Source organism: Vulpes lagopus, chromosome 1 (assembly GCF_018345385.1).
Source record: "Vulpes lagopus strain Blue_001 chromosome 1, ASM1834538v1, whole genome shotgun sequence".
In the NCBI taxonomy this organism is placed as follows: Eukaryota; Metazoa; Chordata; class Mammalia; order Carnivora; family Canidae; genus Vulpes; species Vulpes lagopus.
Window position 1 is genome coordinate 35,406,241 of NC_054824.1, and position 20,719 is coordinate 35,426,959.

The following is a 20,719-nucleotide window of genomic DNA, read 5'->3' on the forward strand; positions in this document are numbered from 1 at the left end:
CAACTCAGGGATTTGACAAGTTTATACATTATGCTGTGTTCACCACAAGCTTGGCTACCATCTGTCCTGTTACATCCCTATTACAGTATCATTGACTATATTCCTTATGTTGTGCCTTTTATTCCCATGACTTATTCATTCCATGGCTGGAAGCCTATATCTACCCCTTTCCTTCACTCATTTTGCCCAACACCCCACCAACCACCCCTCTGGCAACCATCAGTTTGTTCTCTGTATTTATTTATAGGTTTGTTTCTGCTTTTTCTTCGTGTATTCATTTATTTTGGTTTTTAGGTTCCACATAAGAGTCAAATAATACCATATTTGTCTTTCTCAGTCTACCTTATTTCATTTAGTATAATACCTTATAGGTCCATCCCTATTGTCTCAGGGTGAGTAGAGTTTTATAGAGGCAGGTAAACCAGGGGGTCATCTGTGAGCCTTATAGGAGTCATGGGAAAAAGTAGACAAGTCTTACCTAAATCCTATGAGAAAAAGTGATTCTTTGTAGTTAGCCCTCTCCCAGAACAAAAGGTGGTGGGGAGGTTTCAGAAAGCAAGCGGGTTGAGGTGAAGGTTTCTTAACCATTGCAGTTTTCTGGTAAAACTCAGGTTAAAGTTCAGCATTGTCAGCAGTAATTATCATGGGGGCAGTATACCACAGGCTCCCTGCCTGGAGCCTGCTTCTCCCTCTGCCTGTGTCTCTGCCTGTGTGTGTGTGTGTGTGTGTGTGTGTGTGTGTGTGTGTGTGTGTCTCATGAATAAATAAATAAAGTCTTTTTAAAAAAGGTAAAATCATGACTCTTACACATTTATAAAATGAACATGTGTCAAAGATTGTGCCTAACAAATTAACTATTGGGGAAACAAGATGCTATCACCAGTTTGAAAGAGAGTTCAAACAACACATGATCAGCAATTAAAAATGAGGATAGTTCAAATCTGGATGCCTTCTCCAAAAAAACAAAAAAGTGAGGAAATAAATTTACCAGCATATGCAAATTGATGAATATCCACAGGGAAATAAGCAATTTTATTTCACTTGATGAAAAGCCTTTGCCTTTCTATGGACAATAATTTGCATTACTATGGGCATCCTACAACTAACAGATTGCAAAGCAATAGAAGGTGCAAGCCCCTATAAATCAAATAACCTGGAAGTTACACTTAAATAAGACACTTACATGGTTCACATTTTTTCCTGACACTTTTTTCACATGATTTGCAAAGTGTATTTTGCAAAATTTTAATTTAACCTAGGAATGCAACTAATACGTAAATTAAAGGGAGATTGTATTTTGTTTTGTTTGAACTTTACTAAGTGTCAACCATCATTTCAGAAAATCACTTCTCTTATGACAGCGGTGATCATAGTATTTATGTTGCCAGTACAACAGCTAAATCAGTCTATTTTGTAGCTATGGAATCCAGAGTGATATTTATAGATATTTACATATAAGTACAGGCTTCTAACTACTTTATTGTGTCTTATGGGTGTTGTAACGCCTTTTGAAATTCACATTACAGTATAATAAATTATTTTCTGTTTATTTCTCCTTTCTGTCACAGTTTGAACAATGCATTGACTTTTTTGGAAGTATGTGTAGCTAGGTTTTATTCTTGATTAAGGTCACTTCAGGGTCATAAAGGTGGCATTACAAAGTATTTGTTAGAAAAAGGAGGTATTGCATTGATTGTTTTGGAACACCTGGAATGGAGGTTGCCTATTGCGACCTAGATTAGGTAAATGAAATTCAGAATGGCAAAACCAATCTTAGAAACCATGTTTCTGAATATATAATCCTTTTTCTGTCCTTTCTACTCATTCTTCCCCTCTACATACCATAAATACAAACCCATACCCTGTTCTAAAACTATCAGTAAGTTGGTATCTAATGTCCCCAGTGCAGATCAGAATACTGATATAATCTTTCTGCCTATCTTATGTAAATTATGATACATTTCTGTAAAATAAGAAAGGCATGTTTCAAAATAATTATTCTAAACCAAAAGCAAGATTCTTTGTGGTATTCCAATAAAAGCCAGAGTCAGAATTGGCAGACCTAAAATTCTGCAATTCTGGATCTTTAAGGGGTGTATTGGTTACCTATTGTTGCATTACTCTACAACTGAGTGGCTGAAAGCAACAAGAAGCATTTATTATCTCTCCCAGTTTCTGTAGGTCAGAAATCAAGAAGTGACTTAGTTGGGTAGCTCAGGGTGAGGGTCTCTCCTGAGGTTGCAGTCAATATATCAACCAAGGTTACAGACTCTCTACAGACCTCTAGAGACTTGGCAGGGGCTGATGGATCTACTTCCAAGGTGACTTTCTCACATAGCTGGCAAATTAGCTACAGGGAGACTTCAGTTCTTCTTCATATGGGCCTCTCCACATGGCTGCTTGAGTGTCCTCACCACATGGCAGCTGATTCCCTCCATGATAATTGACTCAAGAGAGAAAGGTAGAAGAAAAACATCTTTTATGACCTAGCCTCATAATCATATATCATTGTAATATTGTGATTTACAGGAAATATATATTTAGTCATTCAGATAATCAAAACATTTCTCATATATATATTTAGTCTTCATCCACAGTCCCTGGCTCGCAGCTCCCAAATCTTTGGACTATCCTGAGTGATAAGAGCAATGGGAGTTTTTCTTGTTGTAGTATTTCGCCTCTTGTCCCCAGTTCTTAAAATCACTTCAAAGACATAAAGGTAAAATGGGTATCTTGTTGATTCCTATCAAGCCCTTTTCACCACAATTAGGTTTATGTAGATGAGTTGATTTTTGGAAAGTACCTAAGGATGGGGGCTTGTTGCCAAGGAAAACAATCATGAATATAAGGATGAAAATTTCAGTCCCAGTCCCTGATTCCTGGGAAGCAAGAAGGTCTGGGCATTGAATCAATCACCAGTGGTCAATGATTTAATCAATCATGCTTATGTAATGAAGCCTCCATAAAAAAACAAAAAGAGAGGGTTTGGAGAGCTTACGGGTCCGGGAGCCAGAAAGCTTCCACATGCCATCATGCTAGGCTCCACACTCCACAAAGACAGAAGCTCCTTTGTTTGGGATGTAGCCCTATGTATCTCTTCATGTGGCTCTTGATTTATAAGAGCCTTTGTAATAAACTGGTAATTTAGTGAATAAGTAGGTTTCCTGAGTTCTGTGAGCCACTGTAGGAAATTAAACCTAGGGAGGGGTTTTGGAACCTCCAATATGTAGCCAGTGGGTCAGAAGCACAGGTAACAATCTGAGCTTACAAATGGCATCTGAAATGGAGGACAGTCTTGTGGCTGAGCCCTTAACATGTGGAAGCTGGTACTATTTCCAGGTAGACGGTATCAGAATTGAGTTGAATTGTCGTACACCCAGCTGACATCAGAGAATTGGTTGATGGTGTGGGGAAACTCCCTTCTCATTGAAATTGGGTAACAGAACCTTTTAATCACTTCCTCCATAGTAAGTATTCAGTAGAATTCAGTTCTATGCATATAGGAGAGACTATACAGGGATATGAATAAAATAAAGTGAGGGTCATCAATGACCATATTAGAGGCTGCCTACTGCCTACCATGTAATATTTTGTGCTCTTTCCACATTCCCAAATTCACATTTTATTTTATCTGAATCTTTATTATTTTCTTAGATATATATGAAGTTATTAATAGAGAGGAAAATATTGATTATTTCACTTTGCAAGCCAGAGGTAGAAAAACACAACCTCTTCAATAATCTTGGAATAAATAATTCAAAAGCCATTCAGAATTGAATTATGGGCATGCTGTTAAAAGCTACAGCATCACTGCATGTCATATCCATATAACAATTACTTCATTTGTCCCAAAATGTTTATTTCCTCAGAGCAGACAATCAAAAATTTCATTAAGGCCATTAACAAATGAGGAAAAGACATAGATGAGCTCCTTTTCCAAATGCATCCTCACAATTTCCTCATATATGGCCGATTTTAAATTGAAAGTTATTAGAGATATGTTACAGAGAAGAGAGAAAGTAATCAGACATGTTGCAGTTCTGAGGTCTGTAGTTTTATATTACATAAGGCAGAGTTTAAGTATAATAAGATTTCTCGGATTCAGCATTTTTTTAAGATTTTATTTATTTATTCATGAGAGACACAGAGAGAGAGAGAGAGAGCGAGTTAGAGACACAGGCAGAGAAAGAAGCAGGCTCCATGCAGGGGGCCTGATGTGGGACTTGATCCCGGGACTCCAGGATCACGCCCTGGGCTGAAGGCAGGCGCTCAACCACTGAGTCACCCAGGCATCCCAAATTCAGCATTTTTTTAAGTGAAGGTAAAGTGTAATAAATTTTTAAAAAAGAGTACTTTTGTTGATAATTTGGAAAGAGGAATGCATCATGCTAGAATACATAAACATGCATATTTCATTCTAATGATGACCACTGATTGAGGGGACACTCATCTTTGTAGCCTTGGGCTACCTCTCTTTAATTACCTAGTTAAATCATTTGAGAAGCCATAATCAGACACATACTTCAAGACTCCAATAATTCACATCAAGAAGCAAATGCAGAGTGTATAATCAGTTGGGAAAACATAAAATGGCTTAAAGTAAATGGAGAATTTTTTTTTAATATCCCTGTATGCTACCTAGAACATAACAGATGCCAAATAAATTTTAGTTTCCTCCTATCCCATCCTCAATCCTACCTCCCAAGATTCTAAGACTAGATTTTGAGGCATAACCTCACAGAAATATCTAACTAAAATAGTAAAAAAATGCAATGAAGTTCCCCAGGGTTTACAAATTAAGATTCTTACCAGCTTCAGTTTTAATCCAGATGCTATTTAACTTTATTAATGTTAATATTATTTAATGTAAATTAATATTATTTAACACTATTGCTAATAATTTAATGACAATAAAGAATTGATAGTAAAATATTTTGCTTCTTTGGTGGCTCTGCTTAAGACTTTTACTTAAAATACAGATACATTTGAAATTTCACATTTATCCCAGATAACCATGAAGCTATGTTTTCAATCTATGGTTTACAAAATATATCTATGAGAAAAACAATAAGTGTATATTTATGTTGAATGACTAAACAATAGGGTTTTTTTTTTAATAGTAATTACCAGGGGCGCTGAGTGGCTCAGTTGATTAAGCATCAGATTCTTGATTTTGGCTCAGGACATGATCCAAGCTCATGCAATCAATTCCCAGGTTGAGCTCCAGGCTGAGCATGGAGCCTGTTTAAGATTCTCTCTCTGATGGGTGGACGGATAGGGTAATTGGGTGATGGGCATTAAGGAGTGCACTTGATGTAATGAGTTCTGGGTGTTACACGCAATGGATGAATCACTAAATCCTACCCTAAAACTAATAATTCACTATATATTAACTAAATGGAACTTAAATTTTAAAAAAATTTTAAATAAAAATTAAAAATAAAGTTTTTAAAAAAGATTCTTCCTCTGCCTCCAACCCTCACATGTGTGTGTGCTCTCTCAAAAAAATAAATTAAATTAAATTAAATTAAATTAAATGTTAAAGGATAAGAAAATTACCCAAAAAAGTAAGTGAAATAACAATGTTAAAATTTTGCTACTGAGAAATAATTAAAGGATACCTATCATTTCAGATATCACTCAATATAATTAAAAAGATAAAAGGGTAGATAAAAGTACTTTTTCAAAGATGGAATTTTTCTGCAATGTCATTCTAATAAAATGGACTGCATTTAATTTTACTTGACTTTAATAGGAGAAAAAGAAGTTGAAATGACATGCAAGAAATTGCTGAATTGCAGATAAGTGTTTCCTTACCTCATGACATATTCATTCTTAAGAGATCCCTAAAGGAAGATTACCTAAAATATTAATCTGGAGTTATTATCATTTACACTATTTGTATCAATACTAGGCAGTATTTTTCGGTGTACTGCTATGAAAGATAAATTTACCAAAACACTCATAGTCCAGCCATCTTCATTCCCCCACATCACAAGTTTTGGTAGTTAGGTGAGTATTTTACAATTGTCACATTTCATAAGTTTAGAATTGGTTCTGCAATCACACCTCTTATGGCTCCTTAGGCAGATTTCCATATTTAAGTGAATTTAAACCTCACTCTCACACCTTCTACAGCTTCTACATTTCTGAGTTGTCTATTTTATCTTTGAGTTGGCTGGAAGATATAATGAGATAATTGTTTTAAGAGGGCTCACGGGTGCAAAAGTTCCTAAGGGCTTAACTATTAAAAGGAAAACTATTTCTCCATTCACAATACTTTTAACCTCAAATGTGCGGAGCGGTTATTCAACATCAACCAATTCTCCAACTCTTCAGACATCACATGGCTGTCAAACAATTCAGTATGACACTAACCACTCTGCTCAGAGTTGGTACAAACCCCACAGGGTAAGGGCTCAGCTCCACAAGACTGCCCCCCACTTCAGATGCCAGTTGCAAGTCCCAGGCTATCACTTATCACTTCTGATCAGCCAGCTATAAATATCTTTCAGTGGATGAATGATTAAAGAATTTGTGATATAAAGGTAGATAGATCTATAGATATATGCAGTGGATTATTATTCAGCTTTTAAAAACGAGCTTCTGCCACTTACAACAACATGGGCAAACCTGGAGGACATTGTGCTAAGTGAAATAAGCCACACACAAAAAGAAAAAAACTGCATGATCTCACTTGTATGCGGAATCTTAAAAATTCAAATACCTAGACACAGAGAGCACAATGGTAGTTACCAGGAGCCAGGAGGTGGGGGAAATGGGAAGATGTTTATCAAAGGATATAAAGATGCAGCTATATAGGAACCCACCAGGAATCACCTCACTAGAACAAAAGATACTCCTATCACCCAGGAAATTATAAGGGACTTAGGTGTTCTGTGTTAGGAACTGGAGGCAGAGACCAAATATAGATTTCTTATTATATCACAACTACTTACTAGCTGTAACTTTAGAATGTAAAGGACAACTTGACTTTTGGCGTTTCTTACTCTGCCATTTTACCAATGTCACTCTTTTATTCCTTAGAACTACATTTAAATATACAATTATCCCAAAATAAAGCACTTAATTTTTTTAAGTCAAGTCACATTAAAGTGTTCTGACAAATTAAGCATTTTCCCTGTCTCTCACACCTCCCCACTGTGTAGTCCCACTTACCAAAACTAGTCTCTTACCTCAATTAGCTATTTCTTCTGGTATTTACTCTTCCTATAATTTTAAATAATATGTATCTTTTGAGTCATCAGTTTTATATATCATTTATTGTCTTTCTATTATTGTAAATAAATGTTAAGTTTCCCACAAAACCATTCTTCTGCTTCCACCTAATCTTCTCAAAGATGATAACTATAATTAAATCAATATTCAGCATTTACATTATATATTCACAACTGACCTGTTTGCTCTGTTTCCTTTCTGTTTTCTTAGAGTTGATGTTTTCTTTGATTTTTTTTATTTCCTTAGTTTTCTTTGTATTTAATGTCAACTATTCCCTAACTTTCCAATGAATTTTCCAACATATTTTTCCTCATCAGGTAACTTATCACTTACAATTTTCAGAGACCCTCTTCTCTTTCTTTCTAGATTGCTACTCTCTAAGCCTTTCAACAGCTGTCACCTGGGACTCTCCTTTGCTATCATCTTTAGAATTTCCTTGGCCTTCCTACTGGGTTGGATTCCCTGGTCCCTAGATCTCAGGCTTTCTCTCTCTAGGTTTACTCTCTTATATTGTAGAGCACGTTTTCCAGCAGTTTTGTCAAGGTAAATAATTTGCCACAATGGAGAGGGTTTGATTATACAAGTATTCCATATACTTGTCTCTTGAGACATCGGTGGTACCTATCTCCCCGTTAGACCCCATTATTACCACCTTTCAGAGAATTTCCCTAAGTTTTTTTCAGTATCCCATTTCTTTCTACTTGGCTTACCATCATTTTATGTGAAAACATCTTAGGAAAGGGTGCCTAGGAGGGGTTTTTTGAGACTTCGAGTATTTGAAAATATCTTTGGTCACCCTCACAGTTGATGGATAGTATAGAACTCCATTCTAGCCATGCTGCCCTCCCAGCCAGCTGTTACTGAAACATTAAAGACACCCTTTTTCCTTTGGCTTTCTCATTTGCATTTACTGCATGGCTAAACTCTCTTACCCCTTCAGGTCCTGCTCAAATATTATATTCCCAGTGACCACTCTATATAAATTGCCAACCCAACATTCTCACACCATTTCCCACTTAACTTTATTTCTATAGCACTTACCACAACTTGGTATACTATACATTTCCCATTGTTTGTTTACTTTCTGTCTTCCTCCACTAGACAATAAGTTCCTCGAGGCCAGAACTTTTGTCTGTTTTGTTCACTGATGTATTCCAGTACCTGGAACAATGCCTGGCACATAGCAGACTATCAATATCTATCTGTTGAATGAATGTATAATAAATACTTATTTCCTATCCCTATACTATGCCAAAAAGGAAGGAAATAATTTTCTTGTTATGATAAATAAGAATGGATTTGTTTGATATAGAATTAAGAATTTGTTGAGACACTTGGATGGCTCAGTCATGGTCCCAGGTCATGATCCCAGGATCCTGGGATCGAGCTCCACGGTGGCCAGTGCTCTGCTCAGCAGGGAATCTGCTTCTCCCACTCTTCCTGCCTGCTTCTCCCCTTGCTTGTACCTTCTGTCTCTCCCTCATTCTCTCTCTCTCTTTCTCTCTCTCTCTCTCCCCCATCAAAGAAATAAATAAAATCTTAAAAAAAGAAAGTGCTGTTGATGCCACTTGAATATCTAAAAGAGATTGTGGAATCTCTTTTTAGATTTTTAAACATAAAATAGATGGCCACTCGATGTTTATAGCATGTGTATCTTTTCCTAGAAGCATTTAAAATATTCTTTCAACTGTACTTGTCCCTCACACCTTGCTCATCATCTGCTTTGCCTTCCTTTGGCTACTAGTAGGACTCCTGGCTACCCTCAGTGTGCCCATCTTCACCCATTACCTGCATCTCTCACTGTGGGTTTCTGCTAAACCTGAGTTCGTATATTTTGGTTTGGACCATTTTATCTGTGGCCTTTACTTTTGGACAGGTCTGCTGCCCAGAAAATGACCAAACTAGCCATTTCCTCTACACCCAGCAGCTGAAATTCTAACCAGCACCCCCACCAGGCACACTGACATAAAAACACAGGAACACCCTCACAGGAACTATACATGCACTGTAGCATAACAGCCAAATGTCAAGTTATTTTCAGTCTACTTATGTTGCATACCTCATGATAAAATAAATAGCCTTGGCTTTTAGTGCTTGACTTCTCTGTTGCAGTGTGAAAAACTTAATGTTGAAATGGCCTGTGTCATTGCCGTGTCTAATTTTTATTTAAGAATCAAATGAAAACATAGTTGTTTAAAACCCATTTATAAGTGGTTATGAGGTTTGACAATATTTTTATTTCAAAAGAATTAGCCATAGCCTTAATAGTTTCAATCTCAAGCTAAGAGAGAATAGAGGGAGTCTTATACAACCGCACTTAAATAGGACTGCCAGATTCGGCAAAGAGAAATACAAGATCCCCAGCTAAATTTTAATTTCAGATAAACAACAAATAATTTTTTTAGTGTATTTTCCAATGAGAATCCTGTACTTTATCTAGCAACCCTACATTTAAATAGCCAACTGTTCTATCAAGTGAAAGAACTTGCTTAGGTTTATTTTGAATGTAAAAGATTACTGTTAAGATGTTACAAAGGGAAGGGATTAGAAATTCACTTGTATTGGTTGATGACATTAAGGCAGCAGACTATTTTAATCTGGCTTAAGTCTATCTAGTAACAAAAGCGTGAGTAATAAGATACTGGCCCAGGAACAGAATGAAGATATCTGTCATTGGGCTTTTTTCTAGACCCTTATCATCTAGAGGAGCAGAAAGACCACATCATAGCAACACAAGTTCATATGCATTTCCCCATGACACAAAGAAGTCAAATCAAATCACTGATAGTATTTGTAGCCTTTCATTTATTCGTCCCAGATCTTTCTATGGATGTCATAGCTCAGGCTGCTGCAACAAAGGAAACTGAGGGACTTATACAAGAATTTATTTTTCACAGTTTTGGAGGCTGGGAACCTCAAGATCAGGCTGCCAGCTGATCTGGTTCCTGGTGAGGTACTCCTTTCTGCTTTGCGGAAGGCTGCCTTCTTGCCATAGCCTCATGTAACAGAGAGAGATCATCTCTTTGTGTCTCCTTTTATAAGAGCATTAATTGCATTCTTGATGGACCCACCCTCATGACCTAATTACCTCCCAAAGACCCACCTCCAAATACTGTCACATTGAAGATTAGGGCTTCAAATATACATTTGGGGGAGATACAAACATCAGTCTATGGCAATGAAAGCTTGAATAAAACTACAGGTGTATATCCAGAGAGATCCTGGATGTTAGAAATCATCATTTCTGACAATTGAATAAGTATTGGCAAACATGCCTAGGCATTCTCCCTAGGTGAGAGAAAAGAGGGTACTTTTCTGAAATCTGGGTACAGTTCACCAACAGGCAGGTTTTATTTTAAGAAACTAATAAAAGTAATATGATTCCACCTTTCAGAGCTGTTTATCACTTGGAGTTTCAGTTTGGGTGATTGCACTCTAGTAAATTAGCTGAGAGTCCAAAGATTATATCTGCATCCAGACAGTCCATTCATCATGCTTAGCATTTGGATTTCAACACAGCTTTCCCACATATTTGCCAAAATGCCACTGAAGTAATCACAGAAAGCTCCTTGTTTTGATCTACCTAATGCCTTAAATATTGTCAGTGGCTCTGGATTTAGGTTTATTGGAATATTTTAATAACCCACCAATCTCTTTATCTGAAAGTTTCATATAGCCACTTTCTTAGTTCATAAATACGTACTGATTTTAATTTTGCACCAAAAAGAGGATAGATTTTAGTAGATCAATGTGTTCCTACCCAAGGAAGAAATGCAAAGTACTGGTAGAAATTACCAAGGTATACTCATGTAAAAGTGAAAAAAACAACAAAACTTTAAATGCTATCAATTTAACAATCTGTATGGCCAACATAAAGCTCAATTTTATGTATCACCTACATCTTTACCTTCTCCAAACTATTTTGCAAATCAGCAAGTCAGATTATCTAATTTTGGAAAAGCATAATTTAAATTTTAAGTGGTAAAGCTACCAAAATGAAATAACTTGGATCCAAAAATCAAATGCATAAGATGCATGCTTGCATGATTGGAAGGTGAATAAAATTTCTGGACCCACACTGCATAGCTAATTGGTTAAGAGTTCCAGATGGTAATGTGGGATCCAAATCTATTCTAATGCCATCTGTGTTTTGGCACCACCTGGTGACCTAGTCAGTTTTTACCAGCTGGTCCCTAGGTGTGTTGTTTCTGGCTAAGCAGAAATTTTAGGTTACTGGTGGTCTTTTAGGCTCCTATATCTGGAACTATTTAGCCCTGAATTAAATGAGTACAGAAATCCACCCTCTCTCTCCCCAGGTTTGGACACAGGGCTGCCTATTCTTTCTATACGAATTCCTTCTTTAAAAATATGACATTAAAAAAATCAATGCAATTAAGTTAAGTCTAACTTTGGATTTCCTTTTTTGCTTTCCATTCTTTGGGGGAAATGCTTGAACATAATGAATTGGACTCAGAAGCTTTTTCCACAGACAGTTCTTGGTCTCCACCTGCTAAGGCCTCTGCTTCGCTATCAGACACTCTACCTTTCTTCACTGCATCAAGCATCTTCTCTCTGACTGGTCAAAGTGCCACAGACATAATGCCCGTTGACCAGACAGTACTAATCCCAGGACGAACCATCCCCTCGAATGACTATTCTTCCATCAGCCAATCAGCTCTGGAAATTTCACGTTCAACTGCATCTTTAGGCAGCCAAGATATAGTGAGAGACTTAGACATAATGGATCTAACTAACACTCCTGCCTCCTCTGAGGTACCAAGACTGAGTGGGTATGTTTCTACCCCAGGTCTTTTCTTGGAGAACACCACTCCTACTCCAGCTTTACAGTACCTCACCACTAGCTCTATGACCACTGCCACCAAGGGCCAAGAACTGGTCGTGTTCTTCAGTCTGCGAGTCGCTAACATGCCCTTCTCCAACAACTTGTTCAACAAGAGCTCTCTAGAGTACCAAGCTCTGGAACAGCAATTCACACAGCTGGTGAGTAAGCACTGCTTCCATTTCCCTGCATGTCCTTTCTTTTGTTGTTGTTCCTTTATAGTATAATTACTGGCTGTCTTGAGCAATGAATGTTGGAAGAGAAAAGCCTCTGACACAGCTATTACTGAAGGCATTCAGCTAAAGTATGGGGATGGAATCAGATCCAATAAGCAAGTTAAATTCTGCGGTGGACACTTCCGGCAGACACTACCACCCAGCCTCATGAGATCTTTTCCTTAAGATCTTTTCATTATACTTCTTCCTAATTTAGTTTTCCAAGGAATAATACATAGCCACTCAAGTACTGAACGTGGAATTTAAAAGGAATATGAGCAAACTTTTCCAAAGTTATAATGCCACAGGCTGTTTTCTTGCCATCACATGGAAGGATTCAAAACCAGAAAGTCACAAACAAGGTCAAGTATACAATGCAAAAATTATAGAATTTCTGAAAATAACAGAAAAATATTTGTAAGCTTCATGTAAGTCAAATCATTATGCAAATTAAAACCACATCTTCAAGTGAGCTTTATTTTTTTAATATTTTATTTATTTATTCATGATAGACACAGAGAGAGAGGCAGAAACACAGGCAGAGGGAGCAGCAGGCTCCATGCAGGGAGCCCAATGTGGGACTCAATCCCTTGACTCCGGGATCATGCCCTGAGCCAAAGGCAGAGGCTCAATCAACTGAGTAAGCTTTAAAGGAAGACTTTGTTCAGTCTCCCTACCCCACCCCCAGCCCAATGAGATGAGGAGTAGATATGGGGACAATCTCAGGGAACAGAGTCCCAGTGTACCTAACTCAGGTGTATTAATTAGGGTATGTGCTAAGCTTCCATAATGAAGAGATCAAAAATATAGTAACTTAAGTATTGTAACAAATGGTAGCTACACTTGTGGTGAGCATAGGGTAACATATAGACTTGTTGAATCACTGTGTTGTACACCTGAAACTAATATAACAAGCCTGTCAACTATATTAAAAAAAAAAAAAAAAGAATACAGTAACTTAAATAAGATACAAGTTGGGATGCCTGGGTGGGCTCAGCAGTTGAGCGCCTGCCTTTGGCTCAGAACATGATCCTGGAGTTCCAGGATAGAGTCTCACATCAGGCTCCTTGCATGGAGCCTGCTCCTCCTCCCTCTGCCTATGTTTCTCTCTCTCTCTCTCTCTCTCTCTCTCTCTCTCTCTCTGCCTCTTGTGATTAAATAAATCTTTTTTTTTTTAATAATAAGATACAAGTTTATTTCTCTTTAATTTGAAGGGTAGGGCAATTCTGCTCTACAGTGTCATCCAGGGACTCGCATTTCCTCTGTCTTATAACCCTGACAATCCCAGTGGTGTTTCTTCATTTACACAAAGCTGAGACACTGGTAAATCCCTGTTTCCACTTGTGAGAAGCGGAATGATAGACAAGCAGTTTCCTAAGAAAGTGATACCAAAGTTGCCTGCGTATCTTCCACTCACATTTTATTGATGGCAACTAGCACATGGCCACACCTTGCTGCAAGGGAAGCTGAGAAATGTGGTTTCTAGGGAGGCAACCTCTTTCCTGTGAAGAAGAAAATGGATTTGGGAGAAGGAGGCCACTAGTCATCTGCATACTAGATAGAGACAGGGAATTCCCACCAGAAACCAATGCGGTGCTAACACATAAAAATGAGCTCAGTTAATGTAAATAGGAGAATACTGAGAATAGCCTGAAAAAAAGAAGTTCCACACTTGGTATAAAATTTCATTTTATTTTTACAATAACCTATGGGAGGGGTGAATGGCTACTGGAATGTGGGCAAGGTTAGAGTCAAAATTCTGGTGGGGCAGAAAACAGGGATAAGAAAAAGTAGATCTAGGCTAAGCCTGGGAGATTTTAGCTTGCATGTGTGTACTCTCTGTGTTTGTAGGCATCAGCTCATTAAAGAGGGGATTAGCTTTCAGGGCCAAGGACAAGGCAGACACTGCTGAGTTTCAGACATTTCTGAAAAGTGATCTCAGGGGTGGCTGTGGCTCACAATAAGCAGGTGTGGGAATTGGAAGCACATTTCCCTTGGGCATACTTTTGAGATTATTAAATCACAATTTGGCAAAGGTCCTTAGGGAACCACTTTTTCTTCTTCCTCACAGTTCAGATAAGGGCACTAAGGTACAATACAATGGATAAGTGGTTTGATGAAGGTCACTCAACTAGCTGGGGACAGTTCCAGGACTGACACCAAGTCTTCTGACTGCCAGTGCCCTGCTGTTTCCACTACACCGCATATGCATTGACCATGAAACATGTCCTGCATAGACAGACAAGCTGATGTGTAAGCTGTTATTTCAATAGGTCATTCCAATTGGTTGCTTCCAAATAGATTTCCCATTTATACAGGCATAGGTCAATCAGCTCCTGGGCTCAGTTTGGAACATATTTTTATTTGCTTGGATCTTTTTTTTTTTTTTTTTTTTTTTTTTTTTTTAATAACTGAACCTGGCATTCCTGCTTTGCTGATAACATTGGCCTAGATTTTTAAAAATCCTCTGTTCTCCCAATCCATCATGAAGAAAATCACTGCCCATCCATCTCAATACACATAGAGAGGTGAAAATATGGGGCATAATCACTGCAAATAAATCATTAAATAGTCATGTTCTGGTCTCACATTAAATCCAAACATAAAAATAAAAACAATCAAAAAGGAACTGAAATGTATGCCTCAGATAATGAGAAGTGAATATAAATGGAATTAGCAGTCACTGAGAACTTAGAACACAGTTAAGGGTAAACCGTCTTTCATTTTGCAGCTGGTTCCATATCTGCGCTCCAATCTCACGGGATTTAAGCAACTTGAAATACTTAACTTCAGAAATGGGAGTGTGATCGTGAATAGCAAAATGAGGTTTGCTAAGTCAGTACCATATAACCTCACCAAGGCTGTGAAGGGGGTCTTGGAGGATTTTCGTTCTGCTGCAGCCCAACAGCTTGACCTGGAGATAGACAGCTACTCTCTCGACATTGAAACAGGTAAAATAATCCAACCAAGAAAATTGTGGGAGTTTTTTTGTTTTTGTTTGTTTGGTTAGCAAACTGTTCAACTTTGAGACCACAAAAATCAAATTAAAATCACACTTGTTAAATAACAATCTATTGGAAGCTAATAGATTCTAATAAGGTGTTATTAGAAAGGTAGTGTCCTAAAACATACAAGTTAAGGTTTTCCTACATCAAAAAAGCAGAGAAGCACACCTCATGCTTCACAATCTGGGAGTTTTAATTTCCCCCTTAGGACACAACTTTTGCTGTGCCTTAAGAGATTGTTTTTGTTACCGGTTTTGTTTTTGTTTTTTTGTTTTGTTTTGTTTTGTTTTTTAACATTTCCCACAGCCAAACTAATTTGCATTCTGTTAGAAGTCAGAAGCACTTTCTTAGCAAACTGCAACAACCTGGAGGGTTTCTACCTAAGAAAATTTCCCGTCATAGTTAACTATCAGAAGTGCCTCCTAATAACCTAATTCAGGATGAAACTGAAACAGCATCCTGAGGAAAGAAAAATAATCATTAGACCAAAATCCAAGCTTCAAAAAAAGGCACTGCACCACCACCAATGAAAGAAGAAAATAATATCTTACCATTTGTACACTATAGATCAGCCTCCGTGTGCAGGTTAAAACAGAGAAGTGTTGATGTGAAGAACTCTTATAAAAGATAATGGGGGTTACATCATTTGCTTCAACATGGATGGAACTGGAGGGTATTATGCTGAGTGAAATAAGTCAATTGGAGAAGGACAGACATTATACGGTCTCATTCATTTGGGGAATATAAAAAAATAGTGAAAGGGAATGGAGAGAAAATGAGTGAAAGTATCAGTGAGGTTGTCAAAACATGAGAGACACCTAACTCTGGGAAACAAACAAGGGGTAGTGGAAAGGGAGGTGAGCGGGGGGTGGGGGTGACTGGGTGATGGGCACTGAGGGGGGCACTTGGCCGGATGAGCACTGGGTCTTAGGCTATATGTTAGCAAATTGAATTCCAATAAAATATATATATAAAAGATGATGGAGGTTAGCCCAAATCTATATAATAGAAAGCAAATATCCATTCTTATAATAAAAGATACTGGGTGTACCATTGTAACCAGCTATGCCCAAATTAGGAACTGTTGCCGTCATTACTTTCAAAATTCTGTTTTCTAAACAATCAAAGGAAGATTTTTAAATCTCCTAGAGTGCGGAGGGGCAAGGTTCCAAATCCAAACTAGAAGGCCAATGGGACCTTCTAGTCAGGTTAAAACAAAGCTTCCTAATTGGCCATGAATTAGTGAAGTGAATCTTTAACATCCTCTCAGGCTTTTTTCTAACAATGAAGGCAGAAGGAAAAAGCCTTGGGCAAAATGCAAAGAGGCTCAGTTGGGAGACACATTTCTTTGACAGAGCAGAACTTTGAGCAACTTTAAGAAAATCGCCTCAGTAAACAGGATCATTAAAAAGACATCACCCTTAGGCACTAAGTCTGGGAGTGCTTTCCTCAAAACAGGAGCAGCTTAGAAAGCCCTGAGGACCCCGTAAGAAATCAAAGACCTTCTAAATGCTAGTAAGATACTGCCTCTTCCCCTGAAAACCACCACCTCAGAATGGAGGAGGAACCAGTAGGTGTCTGCCAGTTAGGATCAGGAGACCAATTTCTTTAGACAATTGAAAGCAATGAACAGGGATGAGTACAAGAAAACTTGGAAAGCATGACAGACATGAGGGTCCAATCGTCTTCTCCCTCCTTCCCTCCTTCGGAGAACTGATAGTCTGCTTAGAGACCCATCCAATAGCATGAAAAGGTCAGTGTTAGGGAGCCAAGTTGAAGCAGGGGAGAACTGAGGTGTGCTGCTGTGGAGATGGGTTTCTTCACTGGCGCCTTAGAAAGAGAGCAGGTTGCTGGTGACGCATTGTCTGGGATACAGAGGGACACCGGGAGTGGTGTTGGAAGAAAACAGCATAGCAATGACCTTGGAGAGCCATGGTCCTGAATGTGAATCCTGTGCACTAATGGCAGCACTCAATTTCCACAGCTGAAGATGGAGACAGTAAACACTCGTGAGGATTAACAGAAAGAATTTGCAACACCCAGCATAACATCAGACATGTTGTTAACTAATGAATACTGGTAGTTAATATTGTAACATTGTCATTATTAGGTTGATTAGTGATTTGAGATCTGCATAGGGTACCAGTGAGAACTATAAAAAGTACCCTGACGAGGAGCTTGTGTGGAGGTTGCAACTGGAATTATGCTTATTTCCTGTGACCAGTTCGGCTATGTAGCTTTTCCTCTAAGAAACCAAAAGCAGTAGAAATGAGATGCTGTTACTTTTGGTTTCAGTCACTATTCAAGCCAGATTTATACCAAGCTATCCCAGATAGCTTAAGATTGCCAGGTGTACTGTGGGGGTACATGGACAATTTATTCTTTTAATGGTAGAACAACAGGGGAGGCCGAAGCACATGGGACAGCCTGGGAAATTACTTTATGCTATTTCTTACTAGGTACTTAAAAGAATGAGAAAAATCTGAATTTCTGATACATTAGAAATTCACAGAATAACGGATGGATGGATGGATGGAAGAGGTCTGCCAAGAAACGGCTATAGCCATTGGCCTATAGCCAACTAGGACATAAGTAAAGCCTGAACTGAAGGATTTGAGGACAGCAGAATTAGCCAAATAAGGATTTTATAAAAACTAACAATAAATAACAATATAATTTTATGAATTCCTCTTTCTGTATATATCATAGTGGATAAATCCAAAACCTAACAGGACTCGTATTTACTGCGAAAGACCACTGTGCCAACTTACCCCCAAAAGCATTCCTTCCAATCAACAGGGAGGTGGAGAAGGAAGAAGGTATGAACAGGCAGGGAGGGACAGGCAAGGAGTAGAGGTGAGCTCCTTGCTGCCCCCCTAGAAATCCTGGTTTAGTTACTTCACCAAAGGCAAAAGGTAGACTGGCCCAAGTAACCAGCAAGTGGTTGATTATCAGATCTTTACCATTTTCTACATGCCTAATCCAAAACAATAAGCATTCATCCACCATTATATAACACATTAATATATGAAAGTCGGTCTCTGCCCAAAAGAACTTGCAGGATGGCCAAAGAGGAATACTTTAGAATGATCAGACCTGTGCCTTTTTCATTCAAAAAGCCTTTGTAAAGAGCACTTTCTGATGTGCCACATTCAGCTGCAAATTTCTGAGTTTGGGAATCACCGAGGCATAATGAAGAAAGCACTGAATTTTCCTTTAAATCCCATTTCACTGAGGCCTAGTGACTAAAGAAAAGAGAATTTAGGGCTAGAGATTAATGTAGAGAATTCTAGTCCCTCTGGGCTAGTCGTGGGCAGTGAGACAGCCTGTAGTGGTTGGTGGTAGCCAGGGCTGAGCAGCCACAAAGACTACCAGTACCATAAAAATAAATAAAAAATAATAAAAGTATTCAATGACACTTGGCAAGATGGCAAAGAAGACTTTATTCAAAGGAGGACCATCTCTGATGGGTGTAGGGACCACATATACACCATATATATGTGTATATATACACATATATACCTAAAAAGCTATAATCAAGTCTACTAAATACAATAATCAGGATATGAACAGAAATACTATGACGCACCAAAAGAGCAATTAATTCTGGAGGCCAGAAGATGATGTCATGTCAGGCCTCGTGGGCAGATGGCGCTGTTGAGTGCGTGATATCCTGGGGAATCCACGTGGTGAGCCCCAGAAGAGAAAGGTGGGGCTGGGCTCCTCCAGCAAGGCCAGGAGGAAGATGCAGACACTTCTGGAAGTTTCAGAGTACTCCAGTTACCTCACTGTGATAACAGCTTTAGACGCGAAGTAGGGAGCTCAGCCTGGAAGGGAAAGCCCTGCTGAGCTAGTGCATTTAAAGCCACATTGTCTAAAAGCCCCTCTTCTATCTATTTGCACCTAGTTTGGTGTCCTATTTTTTTCTTTTCTTCTTTTCTTTTTTATGACTATGGTCTTTTGCAGTTTAAACTTCAATAAAATTTTGTAAAACTCAAAGTCTTCAAACTAAGTACTAAACAGTCCTCAAAGTATTCTCAAAATTACAAAATAAAAACATAAGTTCGGGGCACTTGAGTGACTCAGTTGGTTAAGTGACTGACTCTTGATTTTGGCTCAGGTCATGATCTCAGGGTAGTGAGGTTAGCCCTGTGTTGGGCTCCACGCTGAGGGAGCCTGCTTAAGATTCTCTCTCCCTCTCCCTCTGCCCTTCCCCTCCCCCCCTTCTCTCTCTCTCTTAAGGAAAAAAATTATATATATATGAGATATATATATAATATATATATCTCATATATATGTACAGTTTATCATTCATAAAATATTGCAAATTTTGAAACATGTAGTAAAAATATACACGTAATTACAAAAGCTACATAGGTTAATTCATTTAAGTTTTTAAAGCAAAAATCAATAACCTATCTTAAGGATATAAAAATACTCCACAAATGTTTGGGAAAACCAGTTTTAAAAAAAATGGACGTTCAATGAACTCACTGCTAGCCTATGAAGTAGGTGCCTAGAGGCCAGAGGCCAGAGGCCAGTGCTGAAAATATACATTTGGGAAACCTCAGTTGAAACCAGAGAACGGGTGAAAAAGTGGCCCAGGGCAAGGTAGGGCAGGAGAAAAAGGAGAACCCTCTGAGAAACCCCAACACAAAATGCGGAGTAGAAGGTCTGTCATTGAAAGGAGCCAGAGATGATGTTGCAGAAGTGTGAAGAGAGGAGAGCAGGAGAGACAGTCAGCTATTTCAGCAGCTGTGAGCAAACTGTGGGTGGAGATCTTGTAAGTCGACAGGTCAGAGGTCACTAGAACCCTTCAGAAAAGCAATCCAGCAGAGTGGCAAGAGCGAGGTTTTAGTGAGGCTGGGATGAAGTAGAAAACGAGGACGTGCCCATGGCCTGTCCCCCTCCTGTCTTACAACTTAGAGATGGGCTCCTACCCCCCCCACCCACACACACACACAGACTGGGAGATAGGGGGCTCTGTCTTCTTTGATGATTGCATTTCAAAGGAATGGCTCCTAGGTCCTTGTGGAAGACAGCCTTGAGTTGCAATACTGACAAGAAGCTGTAAAGAAGATGAATCTCAAAGGAGCAGAGATTCAATCTACAATTACCGTTAGTAGTTAGTAGTAAACTAAGAAAAGGGAAGTCAGAGTCTAGAGTTACTCAAGCTGGGGGAAGGTTAAGGCAGTCTTGGTCAGAGGATTTAGCATTTCTTTTCTATGCCCTGCTTTGATTATATTTACACGCAATGCCCAGAAGACCAATTATTTAGTTCCATTTGCAAAATAAAATCCAATCAGGTCTTTTTCATTTATTTTCTGTTGGCCTAACATCAGAGTGGAAATGTAGTTACTATAGAAATGCTGGGGGGGGGGGGGATATTATTCCATTGTAACTTTTAGACTAAAGAGGAG

At 38.5% G+C, this 20,719-nt stretch overlaps 1 protein-coding gene across 1 annotated transcript in view; it reads left to right on the forward strand.

Annotated features, from left to right (window-relative positions):
- The window catches only part of IMPG1 (interphotoreceptor matrix proteoglycan 1), a 134,574-nt gene that overhangs the window by 89,200 nt on the left and 24,655 nt on the right, over nucleotides 1-20,719 (forward strand). The window contains exons 14-15 of the mRNA XM_041747463.1: nucleotides 11,729-12,240; nucleotides 15,026-15,245. Coding sequence (XP_041603397.1) covers nucleotides 11,729-12,240; nucleotides 15,026-15,245 — 732 coding nt within the window. The remainder of the gene's footprint in view (nucleotides 1-11,728; nucleotides 12,241-15,025; nucleotides 15,246-20,719) is intronic.